Below are 16,595 nucleotides of genomic sequence, written 5' to 3'. Positions count from 1 at the left end.
CCATCTCAGCCTCATACTTTTCACAACAGATAAAATACTGCTCTCCTCAAACAATCTTCCAAGTTCCTCGTTTGTTCTTATCCTCCATGTTTCATTTTCCTTGATTGCTCCAAAAATTCTTCTCGAAGTCTTTCTTTCCCATCTCTGTAGCAGACTTTCTTCTCTTCTAGTTCAGTGGTCACCAAATCGCGGACCGCAGTCCGGATCCGGACCGCAGTCCGGATCCGGACCGCCATCTAGTTTTGTGTGGACCGCGATGTCATACTGATCTCAACGAAAAAAACTTAAAATAAATCCTAAAACAAAAAATCCAAAAGAAACCTTCGAAAGTATCAATGAAATATTTTTTTTTTATTTAACAACCAGAACAATAAATAAACCGCAGTGTAACCGAATTAGAAGGGAGATGGTTATTCCAATGTACGCGACATCTAGCCTTAACGACTAAATGACTATATGTGGTTTCTTATTTTCTTTTACACGTCAATTTTTTACATTTTTTATTAGAGTTACCTATCTGTATCTTATTCTTAATAAAAAGCTGGCTATTGATGGTTGCATTATTTTATCCAATTATTTTATGCCTAGTAAAACGTTTAATTTAATTTATCTTGCTACAGTATTTCAATAGATATATAGTCAAGGACTAAATTCGAGAATGGTTTTGACAATTTCATAAGTAAACATTCTTCATATAAATAGAATAAAGAAAAACAATAAATTAATTTCTATTGCCTTCATTTTAATTTTGATAATTTTTATCATGGCATAATATCAAACTTCAATATATTTGAAGAACATTAATATCGAAATACATACAGAGTAATAACTATCCTAAATATTTGGATTATTAAAATTAATGTAGTTGAACTATTAATTTTCAAAAAAATTCTGAGTACCCCCCCCCCCCACCAACAGTGGTTCTCCCTGAATGGACCGCGGAAGCTCACCAAGACTTTGAAACGGACCTTCATGAAACTTAATTGGTGACCACTGTCTATGTCTAGATAATGTCCAAGCTTCGGCCCCATACTATGTCACTATTGGTCTTTAAAGCCTCTGGTGTAAAATACTAAAGGTTTAAAATTTTAATTGTCACCCCAACAAAAAATTCTACTAAATAAAAATTAAATCCACATTAATATTATTATTTTATTAAAATTTATAGATCTAAAGGGTCTTATCGTCCCATTTTGCATGTGTGGCATGCATTTGTCCAAATTTAAAATTTGAATCCATGACAGTGTTAGATTTATGGAAGTCAACTATGAGTACCAACCTTTGTATAGCCTTCACTAATAGGAACACACAAGGCAGCAACACTGAGAGCAGTTCGACCATCGTTATCCTCATGATCGATATCAGCATTATAGTCGAGCAATCGCTCAACGATGTCAGCATGGCCCATATATGCAGCTGCTATCAGAGCAGTTCTGCCTTCATTATCAGTCTTATTAACCTGCAAAAAGCGTAGAAATCAAACCATAAGAGCAAATCTACACAATCTATCAGAAGTGAAAATAGTGATGCCTTCACTCCTTCTCATCCCAAATAATTGATGAAACTAATATTTGAGATGAGGAAAAGTGAAGTCATTACTATATTGAATAAATGAGATTTCATTGTCAAAGAGCAACTACAGCAAAGACAATGGAGAAAGTTTATATTGAATGAAAAAGACTAAGAAATTGTCAAAAACCACAGATTTATTGATACTTAGAAAGACCGGTTTCGGTTATTACACAATTGTCAATCTCTGATAACTGAAACTAAATACAAGAGCAGCAGAATTTATACTAGTAGGCGAGTACTGATATTGGTCAAGGACATGAACGCCTGCCATTGGCCCAGCTAGACAGTCTCCTCCCACTCAACGGTGTGACAGAATGGCGGCTTAAGCAGCAGAATCGCCATGATAACAAAATTTACTTTCAGTACAAAATAAGAACCAAGAAAACAAGTGTGAAAGATAATAAAACAAATATATAAATGGAAAACTATTGACTAATGTATGCTTAGTGCAGAACCCCTGCTCCTTCCCCCTACATTGGAAGAAGTAGAAGAAATAATAAAGAGGATGAAGAATAATAAAGCACCTGGCAGAGACACAATACCAGCTGAGTTGCTCAAGTATGGAGGAAAGAAAATCTTAAGAGCTGTACATACCTTGGTTGGATGGATATGGGAGCAAGAAAAAATGCCGGAAGAATGGACTGAAGGTATAATATGTCCCATCTATAAAAAAGGTGATAAAATGGTATGCAGCAACTATAGAGGCATAACTTTACTTTGCACCTCTTACAAGATTTTTTCATCACTGCTGTTGAAACGATTAGGGGTCTATGCAGAAGAATTGATAGGAGATCATCAGTGTGGCTTCAGGCAAGGAAGAAGCACTGTAGACCAGATATTCGTAATAAGGCAAATCATGGAGAAATGTTATGAATACGATACAGATTTGCATATGCTCTTTGTGGACTTCCGCCAAGCATTTGATAGCATCAAAAGAGACAGAATGATGAATGTGCTAAATGAGATGGGAATCCCAAGAAAGTTGACCAGTCTCATAAAGATGACAATGTATGGTACGACAGCTCAAGTTAAAATAGGAAACAAACTGAGTCGCTCATTCAATGTTACAACTGGTGTAAGACAAGGTGACGCACTGTCAGCAACCCTCTTCAATTTGATGCTTGAAACAATACTTCAGAAGATAGGTACAAGTAACACAATACTTAACAGAACAAGTCAAATACTGGCCTATGCGGATGATGTGGTGCTGATAGCAAGGAAACACGATAAGTTGAAAGAGATTTTCAGCACAATGAAAGAGGAAGCAAGAGTGCTGGGTCTGGAAATTAATATTGGAAAGACTAAGTACATGAGAATGTCTGCAAATGAAAGAAGAAGGCACGTAGACAACTTGATACTATCAGATGATTGCAGCATTGAAGGTGTCAGCGAGTTTAAGTATCTTGGAGTTACACTGACAGCCGACAATAAGACTAGCCAAGAAATTTCTAGCAGAATTATGATGGGCAATCGAGCGTATTTTGCAAATCAAAGGATTTTTAAGAGTAGAATAGTATCAAGAGCAACTAAAGTGAAAATGTACAAGACGTTAGTCCGACCGGTTGTGACATATGGAGCAGAGACATGGACATTGCTGAGCAGGGATGAAAGAGCACTGAAGTCATTCGAGAGAAAGATGTATCGAAGGATCTGGGGACCACTATGTGATGGAGGGGTTTGGAGAACCAGACATAACAGCGAAATCGATGAGGCTATAGGGGAAGGAAATATTGTAAGATTTATTAAGGCAAGAAGGATGGAATGGCTTGGACATGTGGTGAGAATGAATATGGAAAGGACCCAACTTAGACTGCTGGATGGACGAATGATGGGGATGAGAAAGAGAGGAAGACCGAGAACGAGATGGATAAATGATGTGATAGGTGATCTGCGTGTGCTGGGCGTATCCAACAACTGGCGGCAAAGATCCCAGAGAAGAGACGATTGGAGGCATTGTGTTGAGTGGGAGGAGACTGTCTAGCTGGGCTAATGGCGGGCGTTCAAGTCCTTGACCAATAGCAGTACTCGCCTACTAGTATAAAATTCTGCTGCTCTTGTATTTAGTTTTAGTTTATCAGAGATTGACAATGGTGTAATAGCCAAAACCGGTCTTTCTAAGTATCAATAAATCTGTGGTTTTTGACAATTTCTTAGTCTTTTTCATTTAATACGAATAATATCACAATATCAACTTCTCAACTACACAAAAAAAAGAAAGTTTATACTGGATACAGCATGAGTTAGGGTTCGTTCATGTTGGAGCTTTGACTAGCGAGACTAGCAGAAAGTAGCACTTGATAATATCGGCTGTTCTTGAAGAATAAGGGCCAGACAGTATTGAGCGGCGTTTTCAGACGGCGTTTATATAGAGTCGGCAGGGCAGGAAGCTCTCTGATTGGCTGATTGGGTTGGCACCTGAACAATCGTTTTGAAAAAATGCTTTGTGTGGTCTGGCCCTAAGCGATACCATCAGAGACTAGCGCTGAAAAAGCAGCGACTCAGTTGCGCTCAAAAGCTGATTAGTTTGTGTTTGATAAACGTGTAATTTCAGTCTTGATAAATGAATTCGGGATGGGTGATTCAGAAATGTGGAAAAATTAAAAATCGTGCACTCCTATCAATTTTAATAGGAATGTTTTTGGGAATTCCATCATTTATATAACAATTTAAGACAAGATGAAAATAGCAACTTTTGACTATATAGACAATAGTTAATCCCAATAGCCTTCAGGACTGGAATAAGGGTGCTCTTATCGATGGCCAGGACCCAAGAGCAATTCACAGCGCAACTCTAACATGAACAGGCTTAACATAAAAAACGTCGATATTATCTCCGCGTTGCTAGAATCACTTATCACAGCTCCAACATGAACGCACCCTTAGAGAGCAAACATGATGGAGCAGCGAAGTCAGCTTCAAGATTGAGATTGAGAGTGCTGCATTTAACACATGCAAATTATATGACTGAAAACTGCATACAACCACTATATTGTACTGTTAAGTTGTTTAATAAGCATATTTGTAATTAGCTAGTAGAGTGCTATTGTCAGTTAGTTCTACATCAAACTTCAATTAAGAAGGACGGACTCCTCTGAGCGCAAATCAGAGTTCTAATTGTAAATGTGTTTTATGATGAATAACATGCTTTTATAAAAAGTGAATCGTTTATTAAAAAACCATAATTTGCATTAAATCTTGAATCTACCTTCGCCGCTTCACCATGTCTCCACCTTTACATCTACTAGCTATTACAGTATGAAACAACACAATAATATAGGTTGAAGCACTTTTCAATGAATTAATAATCAGCTTAACCAGATGATCAGTTAATCTCTAGTTCATCTGTATGATCCAAGAGATCTCTAGTTTTAAATTATAAACCGAATTACAGTATTCAAAATAATCATTGATATTGAATTAATTCTCTGATTATATCAAATGATGTATTTTGTTATATACGACTGATAACTGGACGTTTGCTACCAGAAGCTATTTTTAAACGATTTTAGTGGCACAGCTGTTACAATAGCTGTTTAAGCATAGTGTGACAACCTTAGTCCAATTGACACTTAAAGGTGCATTTTCGTTTGTGCGTAAACTTCCGCAGTCGACGGCGACAAGCATTGTTGACATTCATATTGTCCAAATTTTAAGTGTGTTGAAACAGCTGATCAAATAACTTTTCATTATTTGTGTTTATTATTCAAGAATTAAAACATGTTTAATCGTATAAACATATTGCCATTTGAAAGTATAAAAACGTATAAACTCAACCTCCCTTATTGAAGCATAATTTAAAACAATATTTTAGGTTCTGTAGACAAATTGAAATCTTCTCAATCTAAGATCATCGCCCTGTCGTGGTCGACGACGGCATTTACGCATAAAGGAAAACGCAGCTTTACTTGATTACTTGTGTCCTTTGGGAGGTCTGATATTTAACCTCCAATCAAATTGACATTTTATGAAATATAAAATTTTGTACTCACATCCGCTCCAGCAGCTAGTAAACAGGTCACAACTTCCTGATGTCCACCCCAAGCAGCAGCTCTCAGAGCAGTTCTTTGGTCGGTATCACAAAAGTCAACATTGGCTCCCGCTTTCAGAAGCAATTGGACCACCTGACAAATAATCAACGGAAAACATGTTATTGAATTAAATCTCACAATGGAATTCCACTACATGGCGCCAAGTGACTAGTGAGTATTTATGCTTAGGTAATTTGCGTGCAATAGAACGGCACAAGTGGCCTTTATTTATTGCAACAAAAGGGTGTTTTGGAACTCATATCTGTTGGATAGGTTCCTGCAAGGATCTTATCTCCCCTTAAAAATTCTTGACTTTTCAAAAAAATCTATCTGATTCGACAGTTTATTACCAACTGCATCGCATCTTTTTACTGGAGCAGTGCAGCTTCTAAGAACGGCATGAAATTGGTGGTACTTTACCAAGTTTGGCGCAGGTACAACGGCACCAACTCCTCGGTCGCCAACTTCCACACGTCCATGAAGATATTCATGCAAAAAAATTGCATCAGTCTTCATTCTTCGTCATTCCAAAGATTCTATTTTCACCTCATTGCAAAACTGTTTGAAAGGGAGCTGCTCCAAATTATAATAAATTATCAGACTGAAGGGTCAACGCCTTAAGGTAACCGTCCACTGGAACCGTATTCAACCGATCCGTTCGGCTGTTGGATCGGACGAATCTGCCGGCCGTTAATTCGGCCGAATATGGTCGTCCATTGGAACCGTTTACGTCAGTCTAGTTACCAATATTATTAAATTAACTACAATCATAGCCACTAACATTTTTCATAAACAATGATTATATTGAGATTTTTAAAAATTGAATAAACAAATATCCATTACATGAATTATTCATTATAATAATCTTACCTTCAACAAATAACCACTAAATTAGTTATTCATTATTAAGTAATCTTTGTTTACAGATTCCTTTGAACATCACAACGATGATATCTTTTGTCTCGCATATCCCACAATGGAAAATGCTCTTGAACCAAACTGATCAACTTTTTACAGATGGAATTAAATAGAGAATGAATTTATTCAAATGCTAATTAATATATAATTATTAATTAACCAAAATCCTAAATAAATGTTGTAAATCACCCCGAAGACTCTGCTACTGCAGACATTGACAACAGGGTAACAGCTAGATGGAAATTCGATGAGAACTACTATCCAAAAATTGGCAATTGGGAGGTACCGGGTTCGATTCCCGGGCTGGCAACTAATTTTTGGATAGTAGTTCTCATCGAATTACCGTCTGGCTGTTAACCCTGTTGTCAATGTCTGCAGTAGCAGAAGTCTTCGGGGTGATTTACAGCATTATTTAGGATTTTCGTTACATAATAATTATCAACTTTTCATTGTCCATAGTTACAACTTTATTAAACAGAACAACTTCAAAAAACAAAAACAATTTTAGGTTAGGAACACTTTGTTGTCTCAGCTCGACTAGTTAGTTCGGCCGGATAGAGCCGGAAAATCCCATTCAATTCGGATCGAAAAATTGATCGGCCGGAGACGGCCATGCACGGCCGTATGAACCTGTTGCAATGGACGAGCATCTATTCCTTTCTTTGTTGGGGGATCGTTCGGTCGCGTTCGGTAGTTTTCGGCCGATGCTAGTTCGGACGAAAACGGTTCTAGTGGACGGCCCACCTTAGTCGTCTCGGCTATTCTGTGCCCACATTTTTTAAAACATTTTCAACTTTTTGTAAATACAAGTAGCCCTAAACAAGAAAGTGAACTTTGAATATTTAATCTATTTATCGTTAAGTGGATATTTACCCGCGTGTGACCGCCCCAAGCGGCAGCTCTTAGTGCAGTCCATCCATCGCAGTCCGCATGATTAACGTCAGCATTAGCAGACAACAACAGCTGAAAATAAAAAATCATGAACAACATATTACCTACAGAAATCATACTTATTAAAAGAAGACTTCAATGGAAGTTGTCTTCCTCATTAAAGGAAGACTTCAATGGAAGTTGTCGTATTTCGTGAATGAATAAACATTTTTTTTTAATTGGATTTGATAAAACATGATCTAATTCTAAATTCTATCTCATTTTATTTCAGTGAAAAATAAAATAGACAGTTGAATGTTTATTCATTTACACATGCAGAAAATCAAAACAATGATTGGGAGAGAAACAACAGAATTAATCCAAAACTATTTCCCCCCCGAATTTAGATAGTTGATGAGCAAATCTGAATTATGTTCAGCCCATAAGCTTAGCTTTTCTGATACATGAGTTAAATTTTATACGCAGTGGATCATCTATAATGATTTGCATGAAGTGTATAAAGTGGACTTTTGGTGTTGATATTTGTATGTCTTGCGAATAAATTGATTTGATTAATAGAGAACCTAACACCTACTGAAATCCCTTTAGTTGTGATAAGCTATTTTAAGGGGATATAAATTATATCTGATTCAGTGAAGGACTTAGAATTGAAATGACATTCAGTGTTATTACATCCTAGTATTAGCCAGTATTAACCTATTAACCAGACATCCTGGAATAAAACCAGTGCAAGATTTGAAACTGCAATAGTTCAGTAGAGCCACAAAATGTAGTTTGTTATCATTAGTTTTGTAAAAGTTCATTCATGTAAGTGAAAATTGAAAATATGAAATCTCAGTATAAAACATATTTTATAGAATAATTTTCACTCATTTCTCAATCAAGTAAATATTGAAATGTCTGTACTGTACAAAGTTTATTCATCACAATATGTACTTTTGATTAAATCAAATTGTATTTCAACAAAAAGCACAATATAAGCTTACGATCAGACACACTCCTGTGAGCTTTTATTATATTGTACTGTTACTTCAAAATGTTATTAATAGTGGCACAAAATCATATAAAATAATCAAATTATTTATGTTGATATTTTTATAAAGATGACCAATATTTTCAAAGAAATGAAGGTTTTAATTAACAGAATAGAACATGAGTGAATGAGACAGGATATCTTATAAAATACAAAAAGTCATAGAAGAAATGAAGGCTTTAATTAAAAGAATAGAACATGAGTGAATGAAGCAAGATATCTCATGAATAACAAGTGATTGTAACAGCTAGTAATTATAGTCAGCTCATGTATCATTTATTTCATTTACACAATCACAACATCAAATGAATGCTTGGGAGATAATCAACAAAATAAACCTGAAATTGTTTCTCTCCCTAATTTTGAATTAAAAATATAGTCTAAATGAATTTATGTAAACACTTCTCATAATAATCACAGAAATATTATTTAACATATCGGATATTGTGTAATTGTCTGTAGAAATTGGTACAAGAAACTAGTTAATTTGAATAACAAACCTTAACGACTTCAACATGGCCAAGTCTAGCAGCCACATTGAACGGAGTCTGACCATGCCTGTCTGTTTCATTGACAGAAGCCGTTCCTTCTGCCAGAACACACTCCATGAGTAGGTAGTTATTCTCCGCAGCCAAGGCGTGGAGGTTTCTTTCAAGAGGGCTGCTCTCAGTTACCGCTTGACATAACTCCGCCATCATCAAATTTCCAGAATCTTCTTCCTCTTCTTCTTCCTGAAAAATGATTTTTCTCGTTACAAGAGAACACCTAACATAGCAAGAGCATACGACCAATATAAGAATAACGAAACTGGAAATATTAAGGTGGTGTATTAAATATATATTGCCAATTCCAAATGTGCATATGAATAATTTATTATTGTCTTAATGTATGATACAATACAATTCCAAACAATTAAGATATGGTTGTCTCCGACTGAGATCAGATAATGCAACAATTCACATTGCAAGCTCAACTTAATTTCGAATAATAAAACCAGGAGCTCAGCAATCATATTCGCCTTTAAATCATCATTTCTCAAATTATCGTACGGAGAAGTTATCAATCGTTATTCATTATGAATAATTTTACATTACATTGTAAAACCACTTTTTTAAACCAAGTACAATTCAAAACAAGAAAGATATGGTTGATACCATACTTTATAATATGATACAATATGCCTTACCATATGATACAATCAATACAACGTTTGAACAACTATATGGTTGTTTCCGACTGAGATCAGATAATGCAACAATTCACATTGCAAGCTCAACTTAATTTCGAATAATAAAACCAGGAGCTCAGCAATCATATTCGCCTTTAAATCATCATTTCTCAAATTATCGTACGGAGAAGTTCGATCGTTATTCATTATGAATAATTTTACATTATGAAACCACTTTTTTAAACCAAGTAAAATTCAAAACAAGTAAGATATGGTTGTTACCATACCTTATAATATGATACAATATGCCTTACCTTATGATACAATCAATACAAGGTTTGAACAACTATATGGTTGTTTCTGACTGAGATCAGATAATGCAACAATTCACATTGCAAGCTCAACTTAATTCCGAATAACAAAACCAGGAGCTCAGCAATCATATTCGCCTTTAAATCATCATTTCTCAAATTATCGTATGGAGAAGTTAACAATCGTTATTCATTATGAATAATTTTAAATTATGAAACCACTTTTCTTGGCAAGTTGGCATAACCTATTTATCTATTGAAACACAATACAAGTTATCAAGCATTTGATAATTAATTTTTATAAAGTATTATTTCAATAGTTTCAGTAGCCATAAAAAGAGCATTGAGTACCTACTTACATACTACATCATCAGCTGTGAGTTGTTAAATTAGTTCTATATGCAATTGGTAACTATGTTTTGATGTTGAATATAAATAATTTGGGAACATAAATTTGTGAAATTAAATCCTCACATTAGCCTCACCTCTCTCTAACTACCCCTGTACACAAATTTATCCACCTCAGTGCCGGTTGCACAAAAGCTGGTTAAATTTTGATAGTGATTAATTCCACGAAAACCAATCAGAGAAGCCGTCTTATCAAATAGACCTTCTGTTTTGGTTCTCGTGAAATTAATCACGGTTAAAATTTAACCGGCTTTTGTGCAAACGGACCTTAGACCGTAATACTTTAAAAGAATGAATAATTAAAAACATTTTGTAGAAGTTAACAAAACAGTCGATGTTGTGGCAGGTTATTCTATTCCAACAGACCAGATTCAGTAGAGTAAAATGATTTTACCTACACCTACTATCCAAAGATTCTCATTTTATTCTATGGGACAGTAAACTAAATAATTAATTCTTTTCCCAAGAGAGTAAAATGATCACTTCGCGCCCTAGGGACTAAATATAACTCCATTCAAATTGGTTCACATGGGTGGGATCTCCATGACTGCTACTGAGATAGGGAGTCCTAACTCCACCTGATAAAGAATTTATTTGAATTTAAGAAAATTTTAAATAGTGAGCAAAATTGCGATATAGATTATCGAACAATCTAGAGTTGTTCTACTGTATAATAAACTGTCTTATTTGTTTTATCTGTGCTTGAAAGATTTGTTTAAACAAACTGTTTAAGCAAAGGGTCATGATAAATGGAGATTGAACAATATTTCTGTAAATTGGTGCAGGAGCTACCTATGTCAATTCCAATTCAATGCCAATTGACATTGGTGGCTTTTACAGTACGCCACAGATACATTTATTTGAATGGAGGTGGAGGAAAAAATGTAATTTGCATCACGGATCAATAGTCCTAAGTGCTTCATTTTTATATCAATTATTAAGCTACTTTTGTTTTTTTTCTGATATGACGATATTCATATGTACTACATTCCTTCTGTTGAATAAGTATACATTCTAAACAGTAGCCAAAGACTGACGCTGGTGATGCTTGAATAGAGTTAGGGCCAGTTGCTGTTAAATATGGACATTAACTGAGTTTTATGGATTCATTTCTGCTCCACAAAGATCGGTTAGTTCTCTATCCCGATTAAGTTTTCCGGTTAACTAGCCAAGATTTTAAGGTTTCACAATCCGGCAACACTGTAATTTAACCGACAGATGTTATTATTCTGAACAAATGGCACAAAATTGAGGTTATGTTATTGAAGCGGTGATCAATCATTAGGCATGCGCCATAAAAAAATGTCCTGTCTGTCGCCAGTGTCAAGTGCTATCTGCAGACAAACCAGATCGAAAACTAACCTCAAAAATCAGAATATAATTTTAGCTGAATACACTTCTCTATTTTATTAACGGATGAGATTCATGCATACATTTAGCTCATACTTTGAATTTTGTAGTTTTTTTACCAAAAACTAATTGTAAGACAGCTATCAGTAGGTACCTAATCGGCGTTAGTTGGATTTAATTCCCCGTGAATGACATGTTAAAAATCTTTTACATCGATTAGTTTAACCGGCGTTATTTTTCGATTTTTACCTTTGTGCAACCAAATTTTCTTCATTTCAGCTAATCGCCGTTAAAATGGTGGCAACTAATAAGAATTAAATTTTTACGCCGGTTAGTTTAATCAGCGTTATCGCTTGAAATTTATGTTTTGTACAATCAAAATGCATCGGTTAGCGCTAATCTCGATTAAAGTATAGCATTTTATCGTGATTAAACGTTAACCGACGTACGTGCAACTGGGGGTTAGAGTATAAATTATTTCTGGTTGGTTGAAGGTTTTCGATGCGGTTGTTGTTATGGCTTGAGATTAAGAAAACCAGTTTTGTAATGCCGCATCCACATGTTGGCCCAATGAAGGCCAATGACGACCAGCGTCAGTGTGTGGATGGGTGGTTCGTCAACGCTGGCCTTGGTTGGGCACTGGTCACATTGTAGACTGGGCCTGGCTGGGCCAACACGTAGTCTAGGCATTAGACTTGACTTTTAATGGAAAGCATTTTGTAATGTACGAAATTGTGACACAGAGAATAATTTTTTTTCAAGTGCTTGGGTGATTTGATCAAACGTCCATGTCACAGGCGGGATTCGAGCCCATGAACCAGGCGGTACAGGGAGAGCTATTAATTAATTATAAACTATATGAAATGAATAAGAAAATAAAAAAATTAGTAATTATAAACTGTGTGGAATGAATAAATAAATAAGAAAATAAAAAAATAATTAATGAAAATAAATAATTAATTAATAGCACCTGTGGGACAGCAGCTGCGGCAACGGGTTCAACAGCTAGGTTAACTTTGGCGTCCTGGATGAGCCTGGTAGCTCGCAGATCGCAGCCGGGTCCAGGGCCAGTCCATTGCTCCAGGGGGGCCCCACTGCCGATCAGCCACAAACACAGCAGAGGTGTCAGCTTGGTGTCAACTGGCAAGCAACTCAGATGCAGGGCTAGACTGTGCATTTCATCACTGCTCAATGATGTACCCCTGAAAATTAGTTCAATTCAAATATAAAGTAACATTTTACAATACATAGATCACGTATGAAGTAACACTTAAATTGCACAGCAGAACCAAAAGCAATGCTCCATCATTAATTGAATCTTTTGGATGAAATCATGGGACAGAGTAAATATCTTCACTTGAGAATGCAGATTGATTTTTCAAAAATGCATAGCTCAACTTTTTTCTCCTTCACTTTCAGATAAAATTTTGGCAATTTGAATACAACCTAATAGCATATAATATATCATGCAAATTCATGATGATTGTCAGCTCATGAATTCCCAACAGTATAATACATTCCACTCTCGATATTTTGAAAATGAAGGGACCTCAATAAAAGTTCAATTCATTGAGCGTTTTGGTTCAGAATCAAAGTTATACATATTGATGTATAATCTTGATTCTTATAGTTGATTCTAAAGATCATGCATGAAAAGTGCACACCAGAACCAAAAGCAATGCTTCACCATTAACTGAATCTGAGGTTATGAGATATTGGTATTGCAAGAATTTTCTCACTTACAGGGCTAGGGCTGGCAGAGCTATTTTCGGTCTGTTCTCAGTTGCACTCTGATTCCAAAATTTTTTATTGTTACATTTATTTCTCATTTTTCGAGCAAACGCGAGCCAAATTATTTATTTCAAGGCGTTTGATCCGAATCTTAAATTAGAATTCTTCTATCTCCATTTTTACGTGATTTAGGTTTTTGATGAGAGATCTTTATCGCAAACATACACTCGGATGCCTGGAGAAAATCGCTCCTAGCGATTCGAAAACATCTGCATGCGAGCAGAGTTTTCTTGGAACGTCAGCTGGCAGATACATAGATGTCGGTGTGAACACCCGCATTGATTAAGCCGGCGACAGATCTTTTTAAATCCATCCATTCACAGACTCTGCAGAGCTACAGATTTTGGTCTGAGCATTACTTTACACATACAATATGTGAGTAAATATATAATATAATAGAATGTAGGGTTTAATGAATCTGAACAATAAAACCAGATTAGTACAAACCATATTAGTAAAACCGTAAGGTAAACCCATATTAGTAGAATCCAAACTTGGTAACGTGACTTGCATATAGTTTCCTGAATGAAGCCCGATGAATTTGAAAATTAGTTGGGGGGACTGGAAATTGCTTATTTCCACTCTACAATAAAAACTTGGACTAGTTATTATTTATACTAGTTAATATTCAAGTTTATTCACAAGTGAAGTGAATTAAAATTATTTAGAAGTTGTTTATATTTTCAAATTTCTGATACTTTCCAGTAAGAAGACTTTGTTCGAAACAAAAATAGAATAAGATATTAAATCTTAAGAGAAGTCCAATGCGGCAGAAAAAGTATCAACAAGTTGATATCCTTCATCAACTACTGAACAAACAATTTTAGAAAATTTTAGTTATCACTTAGTATCGACACTAATCAAATGATCTAGCTATTAATGAAGATATTTCCAATTTAACTTATCAAGGTAAGAAACATGATGATAATGTTGTTATTGTATTTTAAATTTTTATAATTTTCAATTTTTCTATAAGGAATTATTTTAGTTCAAATTGAATAATTATAAATTACAAATTATTCTAAAACATGGAAGAGCGATTAGAGAAATTAAAAAAAAAAAATGCACCAGACTTTATCACATCGATTCATTTTTGGACTATGAAAAATTTGAATATCCAAAAATATCAATGTTCAATAAACATTTTGTTAAAACGAACTGGCTTATTTTTGTTCAAAGTGAGTCGTGAACAGCATAAATAAATGAAAAATGACAAGCACGCTTCTCTAATTTGATTACCTATAATTTGAAGAATATTGATTAAAACATTGAAGAGGTTTGAGATATTTGCCTGATAAGGTATTAAATAATATGGATATGATAGTAGATACTCCTATGAAGAACTATCTCATAGTATTTTTGTTAAGATTTAATAAGTGTCTTATTCTATTTTTGCTTTCAACAGTCTTTTCACGAAAAAATAGCAGAGAAGATTGGAAATTCAATCAATGAAAGTTAGTAGAAACGTTGCAAAACTGGGAATACAAATAAGTTATCAACTTCAAGAAAGAGCAAAACAATAATGGATAATGGAACATAAACACACAATTCATAATATGTATTTCATATTATAAAATAAATCACTTGAAAGTGATGAAAAACTAAATCATTCCAACATAACTGTTCGTTTACCGAATTTTTGTAGACATATTGGTTTCAAAAACAGGATTATGTTTCTACTTTTATTTTCATTTATGTATCGACATTAATCAAATGATCTAGCTATGAATGAAGATATTCAACTTATGAACAATTCAACTTATCAAGGTAAGAAAAATGATGATCATGTTGTAATTGTAAGTTATCTTATTTTTAATTTTTATTCACTAATCAACACTATTTTAATGGATCAGCACGAGGAGATCGTAGTAATGAATGAAGATGTTTTCAGTGTAATTGTGGTGACTTATTTACCTCAAATTATACATGGTGATCAAATGTAAGGGTAACCACTAACGATGGGACAAGCATGATGCCCATCTGTGTACACACATGCTCGTCATGCATGTTGTGTCATCAGCGAAAAGCCTCGAACAAATAACAGCTGTTTAACAGCAGCATCTAACATAAAATTAACAATAAATAAATCAATTGTAATGATAATAGAGTATTTTAACCTCAAATACAGCATCGAAGAGAAAATAAACAACAGGAATTGAAGATATAAAAAACCTAAAAAATGTTTATCGAAGCCTTTTGCTGTGATGACACAAAAGTATGACGACATGTGTTCCTGTCATTAGTGGCCACCCTTAATATTCTCTGTTCAATTTTTATGTACAAATCAACTCTATTCAACACTATAAGAATAGTTCAATTATTATTGTGGTGTATCTTGTTTTGGTTAATTTTATGTACAAATCGACACATTCAACTAGTACATACGTATGAACAAATATATAAACTCTATAGAGCACTATTAGTACTTTTGGTGAATTTTAAGAACGCAAATGAGCGAACTAGTACATACGTATGAACAAATATATAAACTCTAGTGAGCACTATTAATATACTAATATACACTATTAATATATTAATTAACTTTTGGTTAATTTTATCAACAAATTCAACTAGTACATAAATATGAACAACAAATATTATATCAACTCTACCGACACATTCAACTAATACATAGGCTACATATGAACAAATTAATAAACTAACTCTATTTAGCACTTTTAGAATGTTTTGGTTAACCCTTTGCGCTCTTTCATTTCAACATGAATGAGACCCACCAGCTCTCCTGCACACTGGACAGCGCCATTTTCCCAATCCACTCGTAGTTTACTGCATTACAATCGACACCTCAATTCTCCTGTCCAGCATGGCTTGACAAAACTAAAATTCTGATGTGCTCTCATGACCAGTAATGCTGGACAACTGCGTAGTTGGATATTTTGCTTATATTCTCTAATTGTCTGTAAAGAGCTGCAGTCTGTCGGTGAGATATGAAAGCATTATAAATAAGCATTGTGGGTATAATGCGTTGATTCCTCACTATCTAGTAATAGATATTGTTAAACTAGAAGCTGAGTAAGTTGGAGTGATGGTTTGTTTTTATAGGTTTTTAAATTTTTGACTTCAATTCTCGTTATGGCTGACCAAGAATTAAATCCTCAAGAAAT

General features: G+C 34.6%; 1 protein-coding gene across 1 annotated transcript in view; it reads right to left on the bottom strand.

The window, feature by feature from the left end:
* LOC111043356 (ankyrin repeat domain-containing protein 50) overlaps positions 1-16,595 on the bottom strand; it is a 67,978-nt gene that overhangs the window by 36,725 nt on the left and 14,658 nt on the right. The window contains exons 5-9 of the mRNA XM_022328280.2: positions 12,650-12,881; positions 8,943-9,173; positions 7,392-7,481; positions 5,562-5,693; positions 1,280-1,459 (exon numbers count right to left, since the gene is read on the bottom strand). Coding sequence (XP_022183972.2) covers positions 1,280-1,459; positions 5,562-5,693; positions 7,392-7,481; positions 8,943-9,173; positions 12,650-12,881 — 865 coding nt within the window. The remainder of the gene's footprint in view (positions 1-1,279; positions 1,460-5,561; positions 5,694-7,391; positions 7,482-8,942; positions 9,174-12,649; positions 12,882-16,595) is intronic.

This window comes from Nilaparvata lugens, chromosome X, assembly GCF_014356525.2.
Source record: "Nilaparvata lugens isolate BPH chromosome X, ASM1435652v1, whole genome shotgun sequence".
Taxonomy (NCBI): domain Eukaryota; kingdom Metazoa; phylum Arthropoda; class Insecta; order Hemiptera; family Delphacidae; genus Nilaparvata; species Nilaparvata lugens.
This window is presented reverse-complemented; position numbering and strand designations above follow the sequence as displayed.